At 36.7% G+C, this 22,215-nt stretch overlaps 2 protein-coding genes across 2 annotated transcripts in view; one reads left to right on the forward strand and one right to left on the reverse strand.

Moving 5' to 3' along the window:
- The window catches only part of LOC141908215 (ATP-dependent translocase ABCB1-like), a 28,345-nt gene extending 23,960 nt beyond the window's left edge, over window positions 1–4,385 (reverse strand). Inside the window, exons 1-8 of the mRNA XM_074798140.1 lie at window positions 4,304–4,385; window positions 3,653–3,841; window positions 2,597–2,642; window positions 1,868–1,994; window positions 1,236–1,348; window positions 710–843; window positions 464–635; window positions 65–189 (exon numbers count right to left, since the gene is read on the reverse strand). Coding sequence (XP_074654241.1) covers window positions 65–189; window positions 464–635; window positions 710–843; window positions 1,236–1,348; window positions 1,868–1,994; window positions 2,597–2,642; window positions 3,653–3,810 — 875 coding nt within the window. The 5' untranslated portion in view covers window positions 3,811–3,841; window positions 4,304–4,385. The remainder of the gene's footprint in view (window positions 1–64; window positions 190–463; window positions 636–709; window positions 844–1,235; window positions 1,349–1,867; window positions 1,995–2,596; window positions 2,643–3,652; window positions 3,842–4,303) is intronic.
- Window positions 4,386–5,522: 1,137 nt separating this feature from the next.
- Window positions 5,523–14,962, forward strand: LOC141908114 (methylenetetrahydrofolate reductase (NADPH)-like). The gene is made up of 10 exons (XM_074797960.1): window positions 5,523–5,618; window positions 5,775–6,033; window positions 6,761–6,999; window positions 8,169–8,285; window positions 10,626–10,819; window positions 11,351–11,914; window positions 12,319–12,609; window positions 12,870–12,992; window positions 13,354–13,549; window positions 13,832–14,962. Exons 2-10 carry the CDS (start codon window positions 5,795–5,797, stop codon window positions 13,870–13,872), a joined length of 2,004 nt encoding a protein of 667 aa, XP_074654061.1. The 5' UTR covers window positions 5,523–5,618; window positions 5,775–5,794; the 3' UTR covers window positions 13,873–14,962.
- Window positions 14,963–22,215: the final 7,253 nt, after the last annotated feature.

Consider the following 22,215-nt stretch of genomic DNA (forward strand, 5'->3'; position numbering starts at 1 on the left):
GTCTTAGTCCGGGAAACTGCGACTCCTGAGTTGTGAGCTCAAGTCCTGTACGGGGGTCTCTTACCTTTTCAGTTCTTTCTGGTGACCGTTGAATGACGTGACTGTTTTGATACAAGACAACACTTCCTCGGCAACACTACCGGCTTTAGCGTAAGATTGTTGTTCTTTATTCGAATAACTTTGTATCAACTTCGAAAGAACAAAAATAATTTAACATTCATTAGGCCAAGACTAGATTTTGAGCAAATTCAGTGAACTTTAGGAGCCTGGATGGATCCAGTTTTTGGGTTAAGATTTGACTGAAGACTAAACAATATAAATGAACTAATTGTATAGGGTCAAAGTTAAACCTAGAATTGTAGAAGTGAGTCTAGTTACTGAAAGATGCTGTAAGGCCGAGGTGAATTTGTCTTGCATGTCAAAATCATAATCCTTTCAGTAACTACCTCCTGGAAAACTTTACCTTTCCAAGGAACGCGGAACAAATGGCCAACAGCGGTGACAATGACATCATCACCAGCGTCAACTTCCACGACTTAATGAATCCAACAACAAAACCAGAAACGAACATCGACAGACTTTGAACGACGAGACTTGATTTATCACCGAGACCTTCTCGAACTCTTTCTAAGTCACTGTCGAAACAAACGAAACAAATAAATAAATCAATCAACTTTCTGTTAAGATGTTAATTTTTTCTAAAACTTACTCGGCCAATCGCGTGCTAAGTTCGCCGCTCTTATGAGTATCGAACCAGCCGATCTCTTGACGCAAAATCGATTTGAAAAACTCCTGGCGTATGGCGTGAGTCTGACGTTCACACGCTATCGACCAACACGTTACCTGCAACAACACCGTGTTAGTTACACATTGAAATATAGGTCCCTGTTCCATAGTTGGGGTAGGGAGGAATTGCCAAAGTAGATTGGCAATTAATCTAAGTCTAGAGGATTAAGCGAAAACAGTGAAAGTGGAATCCAAAACCCAGTTCTATCAGAGTTAAAAACTGACAGTATTGAAGATTTAACAGTGATGTTGGCGGTAGAATGGTTTTATCCATCCTCATTTGTCTCAGTCATTTGTTAAATAAATCTCTGAAGATGTGTAGAAGCATTTTCCCCGAAACATCAGCGTATATTGTGGCTCCACAACCGCAACGACTGCAACATATCTCAAAATAAATTTTTTCCATGAAGTTCTTATTGAGTTGCTGGGATAGCAGCTGACAGATGTACCTGTATGAACGCAGCTGCAAACGTTCCGCACGCGATATACAGATAAACCAGAGCAGAATCATTCATCGCGTCGACGAAATTCGGTCCTGTTCCGTTCGTCACGTTTATACCGACTGAAAATTTGAAAAAGATCGATGCAATCTAAATATTCTTATCGCATTCAAACATTCAAAGTCATTTCAAAAGGAAGAATCCACAGAGGCTCGCATCAGAGTAGTAGGAACTGTTAAAACGATAATCTGTTAATCCGGTGTCTACTATATGTAAAATAACATTACTATATATATATATATATATATATATATATATATATATATGGTTTATTATATATTCTAGACACTGGATTTAGATTATCATTTTAACAGTTCCTACAACACTGATACGAGCTCCTGTGGACGAATTGCATAATTCGCTTTTCAACTTCGGTTGGTCTGCTGAATTTTGCTACATGCATTACACCATATTGCATTCATATGAAACCTTGTAAATTTCATTACCAAGTAATGTAATTTTAAATCAGCCATTCAACTTTTATTCATTCATTCAGTCAACTTTTTTCAAATAGGTTATAATGCGTTAAAAGGATGACACAACTGATGAATTAAGCAGTTTTACTTTGTAAATGAATTTACCTGGAATGAAACTGTCAGTCATTTCACCGAAGTTCAAAAATAAAACGGGCCACGCAGCGCCGTGAGCAATACTGGCCAGAGATCCGACGATAATCAGCAATACATCGAGTTTAGTAGCAAAACGAAACTACAAAATAGTTAAAGAATAAACGAGAGGTCAATAACCATCGATGAAACACTGAAAACCAGTCTCGTTAAAACCAGTCTCGAGATTTAAGATCACTTTTTGACTTTTCACAACTGCGCGAATGGGTCCTGGGGGGTTTTAATCAGAGATCGATAGTCTACGAAGGTGGTGAATTTTTCGTGAAGAGTTCAGTTAGGTTAAAATCAATAGAACCGCAGTCATCGGGATAAACATCGCATTACAGTAGATAATCACCTATTCACGCCAAGAATGGAATGAGTTCCTAAACTCATTCACGTATACCATATATGGCTTTGGTTTTATAACACTTCGAGATTGTCTAGAGATGATGTAAATGTAGCTTTCCAATTTGATCTGATACCGAAAATGGACGACTACCATATATGGTAACAAACACATGAAATAGGTTTACTATCTACGCGCAATAACTGAAAATCAATTGGAGTTGAATGGAAACACTTTTTCATTATGAGGAGAATCAAGGTCATATCTATTAATATAAGCATTGCTCATAATCATTATCAGCTCAGGATTATTTTATCAAAATCAGGATTTCATTCACACTGAGTTCGATAACTTACCATTTGGAAAAATGATACCGTTTTTTTCTTATCAGTGCCCATAAAACTGAAAAATTAGGATAAGGATAAACTCTTTTTTACTGTAGTTCAAATCTTTGTACTTCGTATCTCCCTAAACAATGGACAATTGATAACTTACTACTAAGTATTAGTCAATTGCAATAAGTCAATAATACTGTTAAGATTTTACTTAAAAATCAATTTAAAATATTGGAACAATTTCATTGAAATCATTTGAAGTTACTGGGACTGATTTACACAGTCAAGGTTGGGATTTCGAAAAAGTTCAGCTCATTTTGGTTATGGTAAACTTAAGGCCAGCATAAAAACCCATCTTGCTACAACAGGTTTACCTAATGTTCCACCCCAGTCCTGGGAGCAACCTAAGACTGGTCTGATGATTTAAGAGTACGCCTATTTCGATGATATTTTCTTGTAAAATTCCCGTAAATACAAAAGTTCAAAGGCTATATATTGCAGTGCATTTCACAAGTGAAAGAATCAATTTAACCTTCATGTTGATAAGATATAGTTTCATACTATTTCAAAGTCAGGGTGTGTCTATTTGTGAATGTATTATGATGTTGATATAGGCCTACCGGTAATGACATGGGAGCTTTATTTTAAACCTGACATCGATTAACTACAATTACACTGATCTTTGATAGAGAACAAAAACAACTGTAAAAATAATTGACAATTGTCAAAAAATCAAAATTTTTTACAAAAATCCTACTTACATCGGTTCCAGTTTATCATCACTTTTTTTACGTTTTGAATCCATTTTTTTTGTGTGAAAATTAAAAACTTAGTCAAAGATTTGAAAGACGTTCTTTATCAATAATAAGATCCAATTGCGAATATTCGAAAAGATCGAATTTTTGAGAACTATGAATTATCAGTTGAATTTCTGTGAATTTCCGAGGATGCGCGATGGAACATGCTGCTGTATCACTCCACATCCAGGAAATGATGAATGAATGAACACATATACCATGCAACAGATATACCAGTTGGTAACCATGGAAACTAATAATCAATACAGAGAATTTGTACCTGACATCTGGTGGTTCAGTTTGTTTCTGCTCTGCTGCGGTTGAATCAACGTCGGTTGAACCATACTTATTAAATGATCCATTGATATTTTCTCTCTCTTCATTGCGTGGATTATCACCAGGCAACAGGGCCGCACGCTCATCATTCTCACGGACCATTTCAAATTCTTCGACGGAACTTATTCAACTTCTGAAATCAAGATGCATAAGAAGCTGATGAGAATAGAGCAGGATTTATGAAGTTTCATGAAGATGTTTATAAGCTTTAGGTTTTGATTGTTGCAACTAAAAACTAAAATTCAAATTGTTCATTAACCTTGGCCCTGATGACGCAGTTCCACAGTCCTGACCAGTGTTCTGATGACCAGGCTTAAGTTGTTATATTAGCAATAGAACTAAGGTGGTCAAATACTGGTCTTAAATCTAATGACTATGACTGTGCCATGACTATGCAACTGATGCCTCTAAACTACAGTGAATGAATTACAAGGATAATTTTCTTTCAAAATTTGGGTTTTTATACCTGTCACAAAATATGTTTAAGAAAAACAGTACATACAGACTACTGAAAACGTTGTAATTAACGCTTCGAATTAAATGGAGGAAGTCAATTCTGATAAATAAATTAGACCATAAAATATATTTGACTTACTTGAATTATGATTTTTCAAGGAATCCACAATATTAGTTTATAGTCCACAAGTAGTGTGTGTGTGTGTGTGTGTGTGTCTATCAGGTTTTATTAGAAAGTGCTGCTTAATGATAGTGTACAACTGGATATTACAAAATGAGGTCAGTATATAGGATCGAGGCTTATAGTCTAAAGGCGAACTACAGTATCAAAGTCAATGAGCGCTAGAACTTGAAATAAGAATGACTCAACTAATCAAAGTAGAGTCATTCAACTAAAATAGCATCTGATCGAAGGATAATCTACTTGTTAGTATAGGCCTAATAACTAAGTCCCGGGTCTATACCAAAATGCAAGGGAGTGTGGGCCCGGGCGCACTTATCACTGAGCTGGAGGTCCCAAGTTCAAAGCTCTGCCTCAAGTATATTAGTATACCTAAAATAATGAACAAATTCAAAGCTCTACCCCCAGTCCACATTGACACAAACTCAAAAAAGTTTTAGCCTGTGTACTTTACCGACCACAGAACAGGCCAACCCAGGCCCAGCGCCTAAGTCCGGAACCTAGACCTGGGTTTAATTTCAGGAACGCCGTATTTTCACAAGCATGATTGTTTAACGACAAGCGTTGGGACACACATACCTGGCTGGACCGAGACCGAGTGAACTGAGCTCAGCCTTTTTTTTTGTTGTGTCCAGGCAAAAATCCTCAGAGACAAAGGTCAGTGAGTGAAGAAATCATCATTTGATAAACTTGTTATTTGAAAAGTTCTTAAACGTTAGTTTCAAACCATGAACTCCGATTCCGGCGTCGAATCCGTGAAAATGACCGCAATATAATTTATTTAGCGTTTGAAATTATTGGGACTTTCTTGGAATATTTCGCGGAAAACACTTCTTTCGCGGAAGTTTGATGACAATGAATGCAATCGATACGTCTGAATTCAATATGACGTATAGCATGAAATCAATTGGAACTGTTGTCAATATAGCTGTTTAAAGTACAGGAAAAAACGATAAAAATCGTCACAAAAATGAGAGGACCCTAGATCGCTACCGAATTTGACAATCACCATGTTTGTATCATGTGATCGACACGCGCACCGGCTGAACGCTGATTGGTCGCAGGTGCACGAGTAGCGCATGGTTTCTCATTGGCTGATTGGTCGCTCGTCATGGTTTCTCATTGGCTCGATAGCCTATAAATACCCTGATGGCTACCAGAACGATCTCTTCAATCATTAACAATCGTAGAGCGAACACCGTCCGGTAACAGTTACGAGTAACATTTGACGTTTACGGATCGAATTAAATATATACTGGTTTTATTTCAAAAGGTAACTCGACAGATTTTTGAATACTTTCTTCGTTTGAAGCCGGATGCGCGATAACTGCCTGCATCGACCGGTTTGTTTACTGTAAAACAATTAAGCACGTGTATTTCCGGTTTGTGTTTACGGTTTTGACAGATCAGATTCTTTTCCTTTTCAAAGTAAATTGAAAGTGAAACACAATGAAGCCCGAAGCATTAGAGCAGCGAAAAAACGCCGTCAGACGGTCGTCCAGCGAATCTTCGTCTAACGATTCTTTTATTGGAGAGCGCCCGAGAAAACTGAGCGCTAATATGATCGAATCGAGGTATCGGCCTCTGATAGACCGCATCAATAGCCGAATTTCATCCGGCGATAATTTCTTCTCTTGTGAATTCTTTCCTCCGCGGACTGGAAATGGTGCAGTGAATTTAGTTTCGAGGTAAGGCCCTGGTATAAATTGATAAATCCGCCGAAATTTGAATTAACATCTCATCTGTCAAAAAATAGTAATTGATTTACACCTGTCAAAATTTTTAAAATGAATAAAATAGTAAGAGGTTTTTATAGGACTGCAATTAGAAATGTGGATCCTGTTGCACATTTGTGAGTTTGAATTACAATACACGTTCATTTTCAATGTTGAGAAATATTTTAACTCTGGATGAATTGTTGAAAATTTTTTTGAATATTCTTTTTTTTTACAATTTTTATTTTGACATGTTTTAGAAAATTCGAATGGACAGAGTCCTTTTTGGAAACTATCGATAATTGAGATAAAGAAATGATTTAATTCAAAAATTCAATTGTAAATTGTTAAATGAAACGATAAAGTTAACTTAGAAATGTCTTAAGAAGGAAAATCTTAATTAGGTTAATAAGATTTGAAATGTATTCCTGTGATTGCAATGGTCATGTGTCGCTATTCGAGTTCTTTTATTAAGCCGAAGAAATTATGAATTTGATTGATACAGCGCAATTTAAGAAAAAACATGAAAGTTGTAGGAAAACTTAATGAAAAAGAAATGCCTTGAAAATTGAGATCTAAAAAAATCGAACAAAAATTAAAAAAAGAAAAATATTAACTTGAAAAACTAGGTTTTTTTTTATTTCGAAAAAATATGAATCGAATTTGAGAAATTTGTCAAAAACTGATGATTATTTTGAAGGTTTGATCGGTTTGCGGAGGGATCACCGTTATTCTGCGACGTGACGTGGCACCCGGCCGGCGACCCGAGCTCGAGTAAACCGACCAGCTCGACGATGATCGCTAACGCCATGTTGAATTACAGCGGCATCGAAACCATGCTTCACATGACGTGCGTTGGCTCGACTCCGCAGGAGGTCACCGCTAATCTGGAGAAAGCGAAATCGTTGGGAATTCGAAACATCCTGGCTCTGAGAGGAGGTCGGTAAAATTCACTAACATAATTCCACAATTGATGATACAGTCAAAGTTCGCTGCCATTGTTTTTAATGCAAACGCCAACATTTTTGAGAGAATATATATAAGCTCAAAAAACTCCAATTCAATCGAAATACTATCGATTATAAAATATTATAAATTATAAGATATATAAAATACGTAAAATCGAATTCTTTATAACCCTAAATTCGTTTTAATGCCATATTTTCACTGGTCCCAAAAGTGGCGTTACCAATGTAAAGGACTTTTACTGTATTTCAAAGTTTGGTCTTAAGTTGTTACATTGGTTATGGAACCTAAATGAGTTTAGACTGGTCTTTAAATTGTTAGATTGGTTTTAGAATGAAATTGTTCCAACTTGAAGCAGAATTCCAAGTTCATTGTAATAACTTCTGGAAGGCCTGTAGTTCGACTTAAGCTGATCATGGACATATAAACTAGATTATACATCCATATGAGCTGATTGAGTTTGTGTTGTTTTGGGTGCGAGCTTGTGTGGCTGATTGGTGTAGATTGTGTAAGCACAATTAAACACAATTAATAAATTGTCTGAATTATTAACAATTTAATACATTCAGTCTACAATGAAATTAGAAACGTTAGAACTTGTTAATACCCTGGTAATCTCTCTCACAGGATTTTTGATTCAATTCACAGAAATATTTTTCCAGTTCCAACTTGTATTTAATTACATAATCTGTGACAATTGCCTTTTGTACTGTTTTTGTAATAATACCTTGAATGAATTTGGGCTTGTTGCTCTTACCGAAAAAAAAACTGACAAAAAGTTTCGCAACAGAGTTCCGAATAAGGCTTGTAGAATTGAGTCACTCAGGATTCTTACAGAAGGGAATTGCGGATTTAATTTTCCATGGAGAGAAAATTTGGGAATTTTTGGTGTCTTGCTATTCTTGCTGGTGATTAGTGGCACAAGGAACAGCTCCCACTGAGAATATCTGATAATCTAATCAGGGAATGATTGGTCAAGGATCGAAAGGAATATGATTGGAAATATTGGGGAATTTTGGATGAAACTTGCATGATTTTTTTTCTAATTGTGGGTTTTTCTTTAATTTGAAATTTAACTTGTCTCTGCAAAAATTGGTTGCAAATCAAAAAGATGATTGAAAGAAATTGTTTTTTCTCGTCAGATCCTCCGGATGATGACGGTGTGTGGAAGACTCAAGAAGGCGGTTTTAATTACGCGACTGATTTAGTTCGTCACATCAGAAAAGAATTTGGAGACTATTTCGTCATCTGCGTCGCAGGTACGTAACGATTCATCGGAAAATTACCGGACCTATTTATTTTTGAAATCGATTGTCAGACTTTGGACCCGAGAGTTCAGTTTGTTGACGCGTGTGAAGTGTTTTAGTCTGAAGCGTCTGTACAGAGTACATGGTGCTCGATCGAAGTAGAACCCGTTTTATGATCGATAAGATTTTAAAGGTTAAAGAACCATCAATCATGGTTCATTTACTGCGCAATTGTTTCTGCATAAGTGACGTCCCAGATTCTTTATCAGATATAAAAAATGTGACTGATAAAAACGGTGCCAATTTTAACCATTTTTGTTACGTAGTCAAGGTGCGTATTTTGTACCTTGGTACGCGGCTTTATTTAGCGAGGGGAACTGACAAGACTGAACAATTTTGGAAAAAGAAGTCCTTTTGCAAATATTATTGTTGTAATATCTGCCCTTTTTAAGGTTCCTCTGCCCCCCCCCCCACCAAAAATAAAATAAAATTCAAATGCTAGTTACAGCCCTGTAGTTCTTCATGGAAAATGAGAGAATGGAGAAATGAAAAATTCACAGGACGGATACAAAATAGTGGAACAAAAAATGCCTGTAGAATGTTTTACTGATGAATCTTAATTTCTTTTTTGTATTTGACTTATTATTAATTTCCCTTCTAAAAACTAACTTAAAACTTTGAGAGGACAAATAGGAAATTGCCCTAAAAATTCACCTATTTTATCCTTCAAATCCCTTCAAGATTCTAAGTAAACTGAACCCACTCCTTGACTGTATTTAGATTCTAAAGCCCGATGCAAACCAGAATAACTTTGAAATGACCAACTTGCTACCAGTTGTCAGAGATGAACAGCTTTTAGATTTAGGATACAGCAATATTTTCTCGCCAGTACAACGGTTTCTTTTCGAAGATCAAATTCCGTAATTCGTTTCTGATTTCTTTTCCCGTCATCAGATACAAGTAGAGATTAAATGAATAATTTATCATCAAAATATCAGTGAAAACAGCGAAAATATTTTTCAATTCTGGATTTGTCCAGATAAAAGGACTGAGGATGAACGTCGGGAATGTTGTAACCATGAAGAAGGCGCATAGTAACAGAACCAACACGGTTACCTGGTTCGAGTATTTCGATGCTTGAGTTGCGTCCGATTTGCTTTTTTTCCTTAAAGTAATCGAAGTTATCGCGGACATAACGGTTAACGAAGTGAACGGACCAATAGAGATGACAAAAGACTTCACAAATGTGGGCACATTCTTATAGCTACAACCGTTGTCACTAATATCAATGGTTACAAATAAAAAACTAAAGCTCAACGATAGGAAGCAGATTACGGAGAAACAAAGTTCAGAAGCTGTATTCGGGCTCCAAAAACGAGGACCTCTAAACGGAAAACAAACGACGCACATTCGCTCGGTAGCTACGAGGACCAGCGTCCACGGACTGCTCGAGAGGCACAATGCAATAAAATACTCAAAACATATACATTGAACTCGTGTTGACGGTTTGATCAGTAATTTCCTGCCGTGAAATGTATAAGATATAACGTTGATGTATTTCATCGAATGAATGAAGAGAACCAAAGTGTCGCAGACGGCTAGTTGAACGAACATACGACTGAAAGAACGTCGCCATAGTTTACGTCGCAGCATAACTATCACGATGAGCAGATTACCGGTGAATCCGAGAATAAAACAAAGACTGGTGAATAACAGGAAGAACCAGAGATAGGTTCCGTTTATCGTAGTTGCAACCAGTACGATGCCAGTATAGAAATTAGTGGTGTTTGAGCGATTCTCAAGAAGTGAAGTTGCAGCCATAGCGTCGACCAATCAGACTATACTCTCAATTACAGCTCACTGATTATTGAAACTATATCTAAAGTTATATAGATTTCACAAACATCCACGCCTTCCTTCATTTCTATACAGTACTCAACGTTGTGCAAAAGTAGTTTCTATTGCAAAATTGTAAAATATGCCCGTTGAAATATCATATTTGATGCTTCAAATCCGACAATATCGTTGATACACATCCAAAACTAATGCACATCATTTTACAAATATCACATTTACACATATCAAACTCATATTTTACCCATATCAAACTATCACATTTACCCGTATCAAACTCAAATTTACACATCAAACTATCATCATATTTTACCTAACTTACTACCCATATAATTCATATTTTACCAAAACTATCACATTTATCCCATATCAAACTATCATGTTTTACCAACTATCACATTCAACTCGTATCAAACTAGAATTAGAACGTATTTTTAAATCTTTCATTATTCACCGTACTTCAGAATTTAGAATTAAATTAACTTTCCTTATTTTCAGGTTACCCGACCGGTCACCCGGACTGCGACTCATTCGAAGACGATATCAAACATTTAAAGACGAAATGCGATGCCGGAGCTGATTTCATCATCACTCAACTGTTTTTCGAAACAAAAACTTTCATCAAATTCGTCGATGTTTGTCGAAAAGCGGGAATTACGTGTCCGATCATTCCTGGCGTATTGCCAATACAGGTAAGCGCCATTACTTGTTTGATCATTCCTGGCGTATTGCCAATACAGGTGTTCCATTGGTCCTGGTGTATTGCCAATACAGATAAGCAAAAGTTGTTTGAATTGATGTTGTAGATTTCTCTCAACCATGGAGTTAATGGTTATAGTTTCAAAGCCATTGATAGCTTAAAGAGTGGTTAATAATACCTTGATTATGATAACTGTCAAATGCAATGATTATCCTTATAAAAGAAAATAAATCATCATTATCAGAAAACATATATAGCTGCAAAGCAGCTATATTTGTATTGAGGAGAGAATCCCACAATGATAATAAAAAGTCCGAAAATGAAACTTCGAGATCTTCAGGAATAATGAAGATGACTATTAGGATATAGTCGAAACGTTGAAATAAACTACTATCTCGAAGTTTCATTTTCGGACTTATTATTATCATTGTGGGATTCTCTCCTCATCGCGTCAACACGGATATAGTGTTCTACCAATCGTGATATTTGTATCATTCTTATCACGGGTATAATTTTTTTACAGGGTTATCAATCGTTGAGACATATCGTAAAACTATCGAAACTCCAAGTGCCGCAGGAGATCATTGACGCCATAGAACCAATAAAAGACAACGATGAAGCTATCCGTAACCTCGGTATCGATCTCTCCGTTAAAATGTGTCGCGACCTCCTGCAACAAAACTTCAACGGAATTCATTTCTATACGCTGAACAGAGACGTCGCAACGGTTACCATATTAAAACAAATCGGACTGTGGAACCCGGAGATAAATCGGTCGTTACCGTGGAAACAGACGGCACATCATCTGCGCACGGGCGAGGATGTGCGCCCGATATTCTGGGGCGTTCGCCCGAAGAGTTACGTGCACCGTACGAATCACTGGGAGGAATTCCCGAACGGACGGTGGGGTGATTCCTCGAATCCAGCGTTCGGTGACCTACACGATTATTATCTGTTCTATTTACAAAGTAAATCGTCGAAAGAACAACGTTTGAAAATGTGGGGCGAGAATTTGACGACCGAACGGGACGTGTGGGATGTGTTCTATCAGTACATAACGGGAACCCCGAATTCTAAAGGCGTCAAGGTAAAGACAAACAACAACAAATTAGCATACTACATTGATCTAGTTCCACAGTTCAGAATGAAAATTTTTTTAATTTGAAAAAAAAACTTATTTAAAACTGAGGCGAGCGCAACCTTACAAACTGCAGAACTATACTTAATACGGGGTTCAACTTGAATCTCTAATTAACCAGGAAACTCATTCCAGTGTTTAATACCCAGGACACAGTTCTGACACAGTGTTATTAAGGTTATTTGACTCAAGAGTTAACTCCTTGAATTGAACTTATTTTAACCGAGAGTTACTCTGACTTACAACTGTGGAACTTGATCCTGGTAGTCGGAACTGTTTACTCACCCATTGCTCAGTACTGGAGGCCAATTTTTATAGAATTTAATCTGAAGTTCGATATTTTTTGATTCCAGGTGAAGCGTATTCCGTGGCACGATGATGAAATCGCCCCGGAAACGAATAAAATCGTAGATAGACTCGGATGGTTGAACAAACGCGGAGTTCTAACAATCAACTCGCAGCCGTCTGTAAACTGTTGCCCGTCAACGGATCCCGTGCACGGCTGGGGAAGCCCCGGTGGCTACGTCTTTCAGAAAGCGTACCTAGAATTCTTTACGTCCAAGCAGAATATCACCTACCTGAAAGAGGTTCTCGCTTTGCCAGAATACGAGCAGAGAGTCAATTATCACATTGTCTGTAAATGTGTAAGTTTTCTATTCAATTCAGTTTGTCAAAGCTTTATTTCATTTGTAATGAGAATATTTTGTAGCTTTGGGACTGTTGTAAATATTTCAACCAGCGAAATAGAAAGTTTTTCCAAATAAAATTTATTTCGAAATTCACCTAAAACTTGAGGGGGGTTACTGGTACTGAATAAGGAGGCATCTATTGTATCACTATTCATTTCACGTATTCAAGTCATTTTTCATTTCTTGTAAATTGAATGATTAAATTTCTCTTACAGGGAGAAGTAGATTACACAAACTGTGATGAGCTGCGACCCGTTGCTGTAACGTGGGGAGTTTTTCCAGGCAAAGAAATCGTGCAGCCAACCGTTGTAGACCCGGTCTCATTCCGAACATGGAAGGTAAAATATCTTAATTCCGATTCCACTCTGGTTCCAGGGCCGAGAGCCAAAAATCTGAGTTCAGATTTGAGTCTACAGTTCCACAGTTGTGAGTTAGAGTTCAGGATCGAGTTCCACGGGAATGAGATAGTTAACTCACTCAGTTAGAATTAGTCTACTTTCAATGAGTCAAATCTGAACTCACAACTGTCGGACTGGATCCACTTTTTAAAATTTTGTCTCATTAGCCACGAATCATATGATTTCTGGTGAAGGTTATGAATAAGATAGATTTCTGTCAAAATTTAAACCCACTCAAGGCGATTTGTCCATTTAAAATTGTTCGCTTCAATTTATTCCAAAACAAATCATATATTTGTAGGATGAAGCATTTGGTTTATGGAGAGAACAATGGGCGAAGTTATATGAACCGAACTCGGAGTCTCACGGTGTTATTATGGATATCCTTGACAGATATTACTTAGTGAATCTAGTCGATAATGAATTCCCGAAAGAGAATTGTTTGTGGTCAGTCGTTGAGGAGATGTTGAAACGCAAAGAAGCCGCACATCCCGAAGGTATGAGTGACTCAAATTTGGTGCCACAAGGAATCATATATATAGGGTATAAGATATAAGAACATTTTTGCCATGAATCCAAAGCTTAGGTTGAATTTTTAAAATGTTTCTAAGAAAATTCTCATACTTGTTGATCTGGTCCTGTCCAATACTGCACTGGTGGTGACTTAAGTTACATGAACAAAGCAGACAAAACAAACAAAACCTGTCCAATGACTGGGGAGTTGCTCAAATGTTCGTTAAATACAGATCCATGACATTTTCCATTTGGTTTATCTTCAGTTCCGTGTGAAAATGGAGAACTGGAAGAAGTGAGCAACTGATTTGAGACCTTTGCGCAGACGTGAAAACTGTGTACGGTATTTACTGGATGTTCGTCACGTGAATGCAACCGTTCCAAACAGAATGAATAGACGACACTCACTCCTTTGTAGTGCTGTTGCTATTCTTCTCGTGTTTGATGTTGTCGACTACCATATAATGGAGACAGAAATTTTACGTTGTATTTACCGAAAGTCTTATGGTGTATACATAACACTTAGGAGCCGGTTCGAGGTTTGTGAAATAAGACTTGAGGGTTTTAAATGAACTTATTTTCACTATTTAACCCTTACAGTGCGTCTACACCGCAGTGCAGTGTATAGAATCAGTGTCTGACATTTGCTAGTACACCACATCACGGTGTATTTATGTAATTATTATCTGTAGATGGCAGCATTTGTTTAACATAGTGAAATATTAGTAACTAATAACGATACACTGCACCGCGGTGTAGATGCACTTAAGCGGTATTCCTGTTATTCAACACACAGGTGGATTTTTAAAATAAATTTTAACATCATCTCCAGCACTTTCTGGTATTAATTGGTGTGCACTGAAATGGTTCAAACAATTATAGAAATCGCATTTCAAATTTTTAACTCTAATACTAACCGTGTTAGTGGTTATTTGTATAACTACCGGTGATTCTATAATCTCAAATGTGCTCTGATTCTCGATTTCTTAAATCGGATTTTACAACATTTTGTGATATATTTAAAGACGAATATATGTGCTATGTATAAAATAACATCTTCGCAAAAACTTTTCTCATTAGAACAAACAAAATCTTTTTGTATAAACGACATCTTGATATGAAAGCTTTGTAAAAATAGGTACCTATTTATTTTCCAGATTTTATTAATTTCATGTGATAATAAGATAATAACAATGAATGTGGAGAAGCTGTTCCACTTGGTGGATAATTCCACTCGGCATTCAATTCTGTGATAAGTCATCATTAATCGGCATGATAGTGAATATTGTGAAAGGTATGAAACACCTTTGGTTTGAATGTGGTTGTTTGATGAATTATTACACCACATATATATGAAATCTTGTACTCTTGTTTTGAAACGACAATAAAAGATAATGTAGTCAATATTTTATCTAAAATAATATCAGTTTTGGTTTTTTCATGTTAGGGAATTCTAGTACAATGTGGGCTGCTGCAAACTTCTATACTGGTACACCACAACCCTACCAGGCATTTTCAAGGACAATTATTTATTCTAAGAGGAAAATTATTACAGATGAAAAAAGAATCATGCAGTCATTACTTGGACACAAAATTCGAACAATAGACCTCCAGGAATTTCTAAGGGTGGTTACTATTCCAAATAAAGGCCGGTGCCTAATAAGAGTGCGCCCACACGCAGACTACTCGCTCTGTAAAACAATCATGCCGATATAGCTACGATCCTAATACATCCACTTTTCGGGGATCTATTACGATCTTTATCGCTTTTTATTGCAACAGAATTGCTTTATGATGACAGCTATCGGGAGATAAAGCTAGTCAGCAGCCATAATATATCAAGTCATTTTAAATTGCTCGGGGTGTGACAAGATGGTCAAGTCAGCCAATCACTGATCGCTGTTCTATCTAAACCACAAATTTCTTTAATAAGTTCATAAATAGACCAGCACTGACCAATTCAAACTTCTCAAACATGAGAACGATATACCGCGTTTAGTGTCAGACTAAAAAGGATTCACCATTGTTAATTCATAAATCGACTACACTGACCAATTCAAACTTCTCGAATATGAGAAAGAGCCACCACAAGCGATAAAAGTCAATATTATACTCATGGTAGAAACAACGATGAAATAATAAACAAAGCAGGGCCAAGCCCAAAAACTTCACGAAACGATTGAAGGTTTTAACGTGAATCATATTTATTTTCACACAACAATTATAGAAAATGCCAGATAACGTGCTTAAGGAATAATAATGTAAGTTCCTCAACTACGATGACTGTATTTCAAAAATGACCAACCATAATGGACGTATAAACTATAAACTAAGACAATTTACTAATGTTCATATATCCTCATTTATCAAACTCTACTCTATTCTACGATAGGACCTTAATTAAATCGCTATCACATGAACCACTGAATTCTATACAACGGTGAAAAAGTTGCTACAAACTAAACTATTAACAATTGAAGAGTAATAACATAATGATGAACATGTATGTCGCTAAATGACAGGTATTATACTCAAAGAATTTATCGTATAAGTTCCTCATGAAGAACAAACACGTGAACTGTATTGCAAAAAAGAACAGTTCAACATAAAAGCATTAAACTAGCGATAAAACCTACGAATTCACTATAATTTTTCCTAATTGCATTGTCCTAATTAACATTTTACAGACATTATCACTTCACTTGAAATATTATTCTGACATTTTTTCTTCCAGCTTTAGAAAACATTAAATAATTATACTTTCAATAAATAATCAACAATGATATCAGTAATTCAAGTTTATAACTGTTTTACATTCGTGTAAATTGTACCAATCACATTTTATTCAACAGAGTACCCCTAAAACAATCAATAGTTATAACATTCTCGATTTAGTTTAGGTCTATGATTATTTGTTTCGTTTATTACTAACTGAGTAACTGAGTTGATAGAATGCTTTAATGATAACAAAAGATCACAAGTTGTTGGCATACTTGGAGAAGGTTATTCTATGAATGAAGAACCTTATTGACAAAATACGTTGATTGATATATGAAACCCATAAAGTTTAGTACTGATCTCTAAAACATCATTGAAGTCCAAAACAAGAATACTACACATATCAACTTTTTTTATTTAAAGACTGCAAAAACCAATTCATCCAATCATGGCAGGCTGAACTGGAGAACAGATTTATATGTCATTATCACAAATCATTCAAAGCTATGCTCAACTAAGTATAAAAATTATTTGAACTTAAGTTCACAATATCATGTTGATATTATATCTCAGTTAAGGTGCAACTCAACCAACCTATGAGTCTAAACCAGGCGGTGGATGCGATCATCTAAACAGCGTCACCAACCCGACTAATCTATCTGGGAACAAAGATCAAGATCATGCAGCGAAGATGAAACTAAGAAGGAACTTTCATTCAGATTATAAAACAGAATGACTGTATACAAATTCATCAGTCTTCTCGAAAACAGTTCACCCAATCAATATAAAGTATTTGGATGCGATTTTATTGAAATATTCAAACGTAGATAGTTCCTTCTAAGACCACAGGCCCCTTATTATCCTAACTTAAATTTCATTAGATAATTCATACTCTGATCTACCACTACAAGTAGACTAATCTGGTAGATTTTGTGAGCTACATTTCTGACTAGACCAGTTTGTACAAGTGTGAAGTGTAAAATAAATCATTACTTTACTATACTTTGAAGTCCATTATTGTCTCTGTTGCTCCTTAGTGTTTATAAGATTCACTAGCTGCTCCTGAGTCGGTGTTTATACAATTCCCTAGCTGCTCATCAATGGTTTTTAAGAGGCACTAGCTGCTCCCCGAGTGTTTTTAAATGATTCACTAGCTGCACCTCAAGTGTTTATAAGATACACTATTGTCTCTGCTGCTCCTTGATCAGTGTTTTTAAGATGCGCTATTGTCCATGCTGCTCCTCGAGTGTTTATAAGATCCGCTACTGTTGCTCCTGAATCATAATGTTTGTAGAAATCCACCATCTTGTTGAAGATATCCATCATTGGGTGGTAACTCGCCGCTGCTGGCTCAACAACTTCTCATCTGGACATCTGCAGTTTTCATCGGCATCAGTAGTCGTCTACTTTTGGTTGTCGTTTACCAATCGAAGACCATTATTTCCAGGATAGAGTTAAGCTGAAATAAGAAAAAAGAACATCCTTTGAGGCAGACCATACTAACAAGCATTGATTATAATTTACACGTTAATTTGAATTATACGGGCTGCCATGTTTTTTGTAGGGGAAAAAATTCATCGAAATTGATTGCGGCTTAAAACCACAATAATTAATAGTAGTTCAGCAACATTAATACACCACTGATTAAGACTAGTGACAATAGAATATGAGGCTGGATATAAGATCAGCCGTGCGGACCGTTACATGAAAATTAAACAATATAGGTGAGGTCTGATGTCTATACTAGAATAATTTCAGATCATTTTAATTCATCTTTATGTTAGATATTTAAACAATCGGTTGATTATTGAGCTATATAGCTATAGTTTTAGCTATAGTTTGTTTTGGCAATTTGACTGCCTATATCCTAGTAATTACCTAGATTTTAATTGTCAGCTAAACAATATTCCTATTATCAAATTAACTTTATTGTCGGTTAATGATGACACTTGATTCGCCGAGAAATTCATTAATGAAAATGGTAAAACAGCACACAACATGTGGTGTAAAGTATTACCGGTACCTCATTCTTTAAAAAAGTGTCAATATATTATTTGCAAAAATAATCTATTAACCGACGATCAAGTTTAATTGATAAATAATATATGTATGACTAGTTTATAACTGTCTCATCTTAACAAGTAAACTTTGCCTGCATGTATACTTTAGTAAGCCCTGAAATATCTACCAATAATTTGGTATCCAACTTTATTAGAATCATAGTTAATTTCTAAGTAATTGGTCAATTAGAATATTTTCCTATTTATATTTTCATTGTTGAGGCGCGAAATATCTATACTAGAAAATATTTTGATATTCCTAAGATACTTATCGTACATATCTTAAGAAAAATCTGATGATTAATATTAACTGGCCTACACATCAATACTCAGCCAAGAATATTCATATGAGACCTAACGAGTAATATTAGAGCAATGATTGTTTTAGATTTCAACTCATTAATAACCATCTACCGGCCACAGAGTTTCAATCTTCAATCAGTTTATAGCCAAATTGAGAAAATTGAGAACTTCACCAGCGTCTCTGTTCTCTCCAGTGCTATACACATCCTGCCCTTGATGCTAACCCAGTAATGAAAAATCAACTTAGCTTTTTATCAAGACTGCCAAGTTCAGTTTCGAAAGGTCTCTTGGTGTCTTGTTGATGAGTTTAATTCAAGCTGTAGTCGGTGGTCTCTTCTGGTCGGTAGGATCTAGATGGCTAATGTATCTCATGCTGAGGCTTTCCAGATTCATGTTAAGCTGAAATGAGATAAAGAATGACATTCTGTAATTACACAATTCTTTGATTAATTGTAATTGACATGTGTATCAACTTAACTTAGCATCCTTTTTTCATCGTCCTATGGTGTCTCCGTCATCTTCTTAATCATGGTGATGGGCCAGTTCAGATTAAGTTTACCTGAAATAGTAAAAAAAGACATTTCTGTAGTCACACAATCCTTTGATTAATTGTAATTGACATGTGTATCAACTTAACTTTCTTAGAATTGCCGAGCATCCTTTTTTCATCGTCCTATGGTGTCTCCGTTATCTTCTTAATCATGCCGGGCCTGTTCAGATTAAGTTTACCTGAAATCAGAATAAGAACAACATTCTGTAGTTACACAATTCTTTGACTAATTGTAATTTACATGTGTATCAACTTAACTTTCTCAAGATTGCCGAGTTCAGTATCGTCATCTTCTGTCCTCTTGGGGCATCGTCGTCTTCTGGGGGAGTCCTGAAACGAAAAAAAAAGAACAGAGATGAAAACCTGATACGGAACAAAACTAATGTCCCAAAGCGCCAGCTGTCCTTCGCCGGTCATGTGCGGAGGATGCCAGAAAAAGAGTCAGCCAGGGATTCGCTGCCCTCTACATGCCCTCACACAGAACGCGAAAACCAAGACGACAACCGCTTCAAAATCACCATCTAACTACAGGATGTCCTAAGCGACGTCAGTAACTGACAAACCTATCAGATTGCACAACACTAAAATAGCGCAGTACAACCAAATTGACCGGGTTGAGATTCAAGATCTCAACTAGCACTCAAAAGCGTGACAAGAGACTTCATCCACTGACCGAGGTTGTCACAAGGACACAATGAAACCAGCACTCACAAGCCGACAAGAGACTTCATCTCTGACCGAGGTTGTCACAAGGACACAATGAAAACTAGCACTCAAACTAGAAATCAAAGAGCGCGACAGTAGAATCATCCCTCAGCCGACTCAGAATACCAGAAACAAAGAGCGTGACAGTAGAATCATCCCTCATCCGAGCGGTCACAAGGACACAATGAATACTAGTAGCGTGACAGTCCAGTATAACCACTCCATTTTAACCCTGTGCAATCCAACAGATATGCCCATCATTGACATCACTCAGCACTCTCTGCAGTGAGATGTTGAAGTGAAGCAGTTGTCGTCCTGGTTTTCGTGTTCCGTATGAAGGCGTGTAGAAGGCAGCATTTCCTGACCGACTTTTTTTCTGACATCCTCCACACGTGACCAGCGAAGGAGAGCTGATGCTTTTGGACATTAGTTTTGTTCCATAGAACATCGAAAATCGACAGAGAAATCGGCCCTGAAAAATATAACGGATTAGACCCTGAAAAACAGAACGGGTTAAAGGCTGCAAAATAGAACGGATTAATTAACACGGAACAGTACAGGACAGCACAGAGACGAACAGTATCACGTAAAACATAAAGACGTCGTTCCTCATGAAGGAACCAGCTTGTAGAGCGCAGCGTCATCGCGAAGAAAAACGCCAGGAGGAGAATCCACGTCAGCATAGTGTCTGCACGGTGTGAAGAGCCTGAGGTGAATGACTGGCTTAACGATTCTACTTACTGTCAACCGGTGGCGTATTTCAATATTGACCAATAGGCAGCCGCGCTGTTTGTCTCTTATTGTGAATGGGTTTACTGAAGTTTGTGGAAGGTGATACACACGCGACGTACCTCTGTAGTACATCCAGCATACAGACCGGGCTCGGCCGGTACCATTGAAATATTGATCTATAGAAATATCTCCGAACATTTGAATTGTCGAAGTTACCGCATGATAGAACACAGACGCGACGTCACCTCTACACACACGGCATATGGAATTGAATGGAAGACCTGGAGGGACATGCCAATATATTTGCTTTTTGCAAATTAATTGCCAGTTTGACATTTTTTAATCCGTCCGCTAGCGCCACCTCAATGGTTTAAAAAGATATTTACCCCACATATCACAATAACGTGATATAGCCATTATCAATAATTTAAAGGAACATTTATCTTAGCCAGTAAGGAATGATGATAATAATGGATGTGGCCGGGGCCACCGGGCTCGAGGAGTCGTATTTCAAGTTTGGGTGAACTGTTGCTTGCTTAGATCATCCAATATCCCAAAAAAGTAACTTGGTTTAGGATTTCGATATCTGATGTTCTATTGCTAAGGTTTGCCAATCGTAGAAAGATCTCATATTATGACCATTATTATTATTGGCCATCAGGATTAAGGAACACAGATCAAAGACTTCTGCGATTGGACAACATCTCGCAATTTGTCACACTTGTGATCAGGAATTCAGTAACAACAAATTCAAAATTCTAGACAAAGGTTCATCTGATCTCGACTGTAAAATTAGGGAGGCCCTGTTTATTAAAGCGCAACGACCCTCTTTAAACCAACAATTATTTCAAAACGGCTCATCCTTTATCCTAAATGTATTCAAAAAATTAGTTTGTAATTAAATACTTGGTTTGTAATTAGCTTAGAATTTAGCACTTGTAATTTTGTAACTTATGTTGTATATAAACCTGTAGTTTAATCATTTGATTCACTTGTATTTCACCTGATGAGGGGATATGATCCCGAAAACGTTCGTGTTAATAAACTGTATTTACTCATTAGAAAATGAGGTTTTTAATGTTATCGCTTCTATGGTTATTCGGATATTTGAACTCTCTTCCTAAGATCTATCTCATATTATGTTTGACGGACTGCTGAATCGGCTATATCGGCCGCTATGTTCAAGTTCAAGTTCAAGTTCAAATTTATTTCACAGAAAGCATGACAGGCTATGTACACAGGTTGAGAGAAAACAAACAATAAAATTTACAATTTTTTTAAACAAAGCACAATTATAAAAAGAGAGAGAGGACAGTAGCTTTCAGTGTGGGCCAAGCAAAGCCTTTAGGCCGCTGTCGCAAGCACCCAGGGAAAAAAACGAAAGGGAAATGAAGAAACAAAGGGGAAGGAAATGAAAGTTGATGATTTTTGATAATTTCAGGAGAGTTTATATGAGTAAGCTAGAGGGTTCAGGAGAGTGAGCAATTATAACAATTAGGGTTATTACATTGATGGATATCATTGTAGGCGGAGGTGAGATATGGTCTGAGTTTACGTTTTAAATTTTGTTTGCTTGTTTGTA

The sequence above is a fragment of the Tubulanus polymorphus genome, chromosome 7 (assembly GCF_964204645.1).
Source record: "Tubulanus polymorphus chromosome 7, tnTubPoly1.2, whole genome shotgun sequence".
NCBI classification, from domain to species: domain Eukaryota; kingdom Metazoa; phylum Nemertea; class Palaeonemertea; order Tubulaniformes; family Tubulanidae; genus Tubulanus; species Tubulanus polymorphus.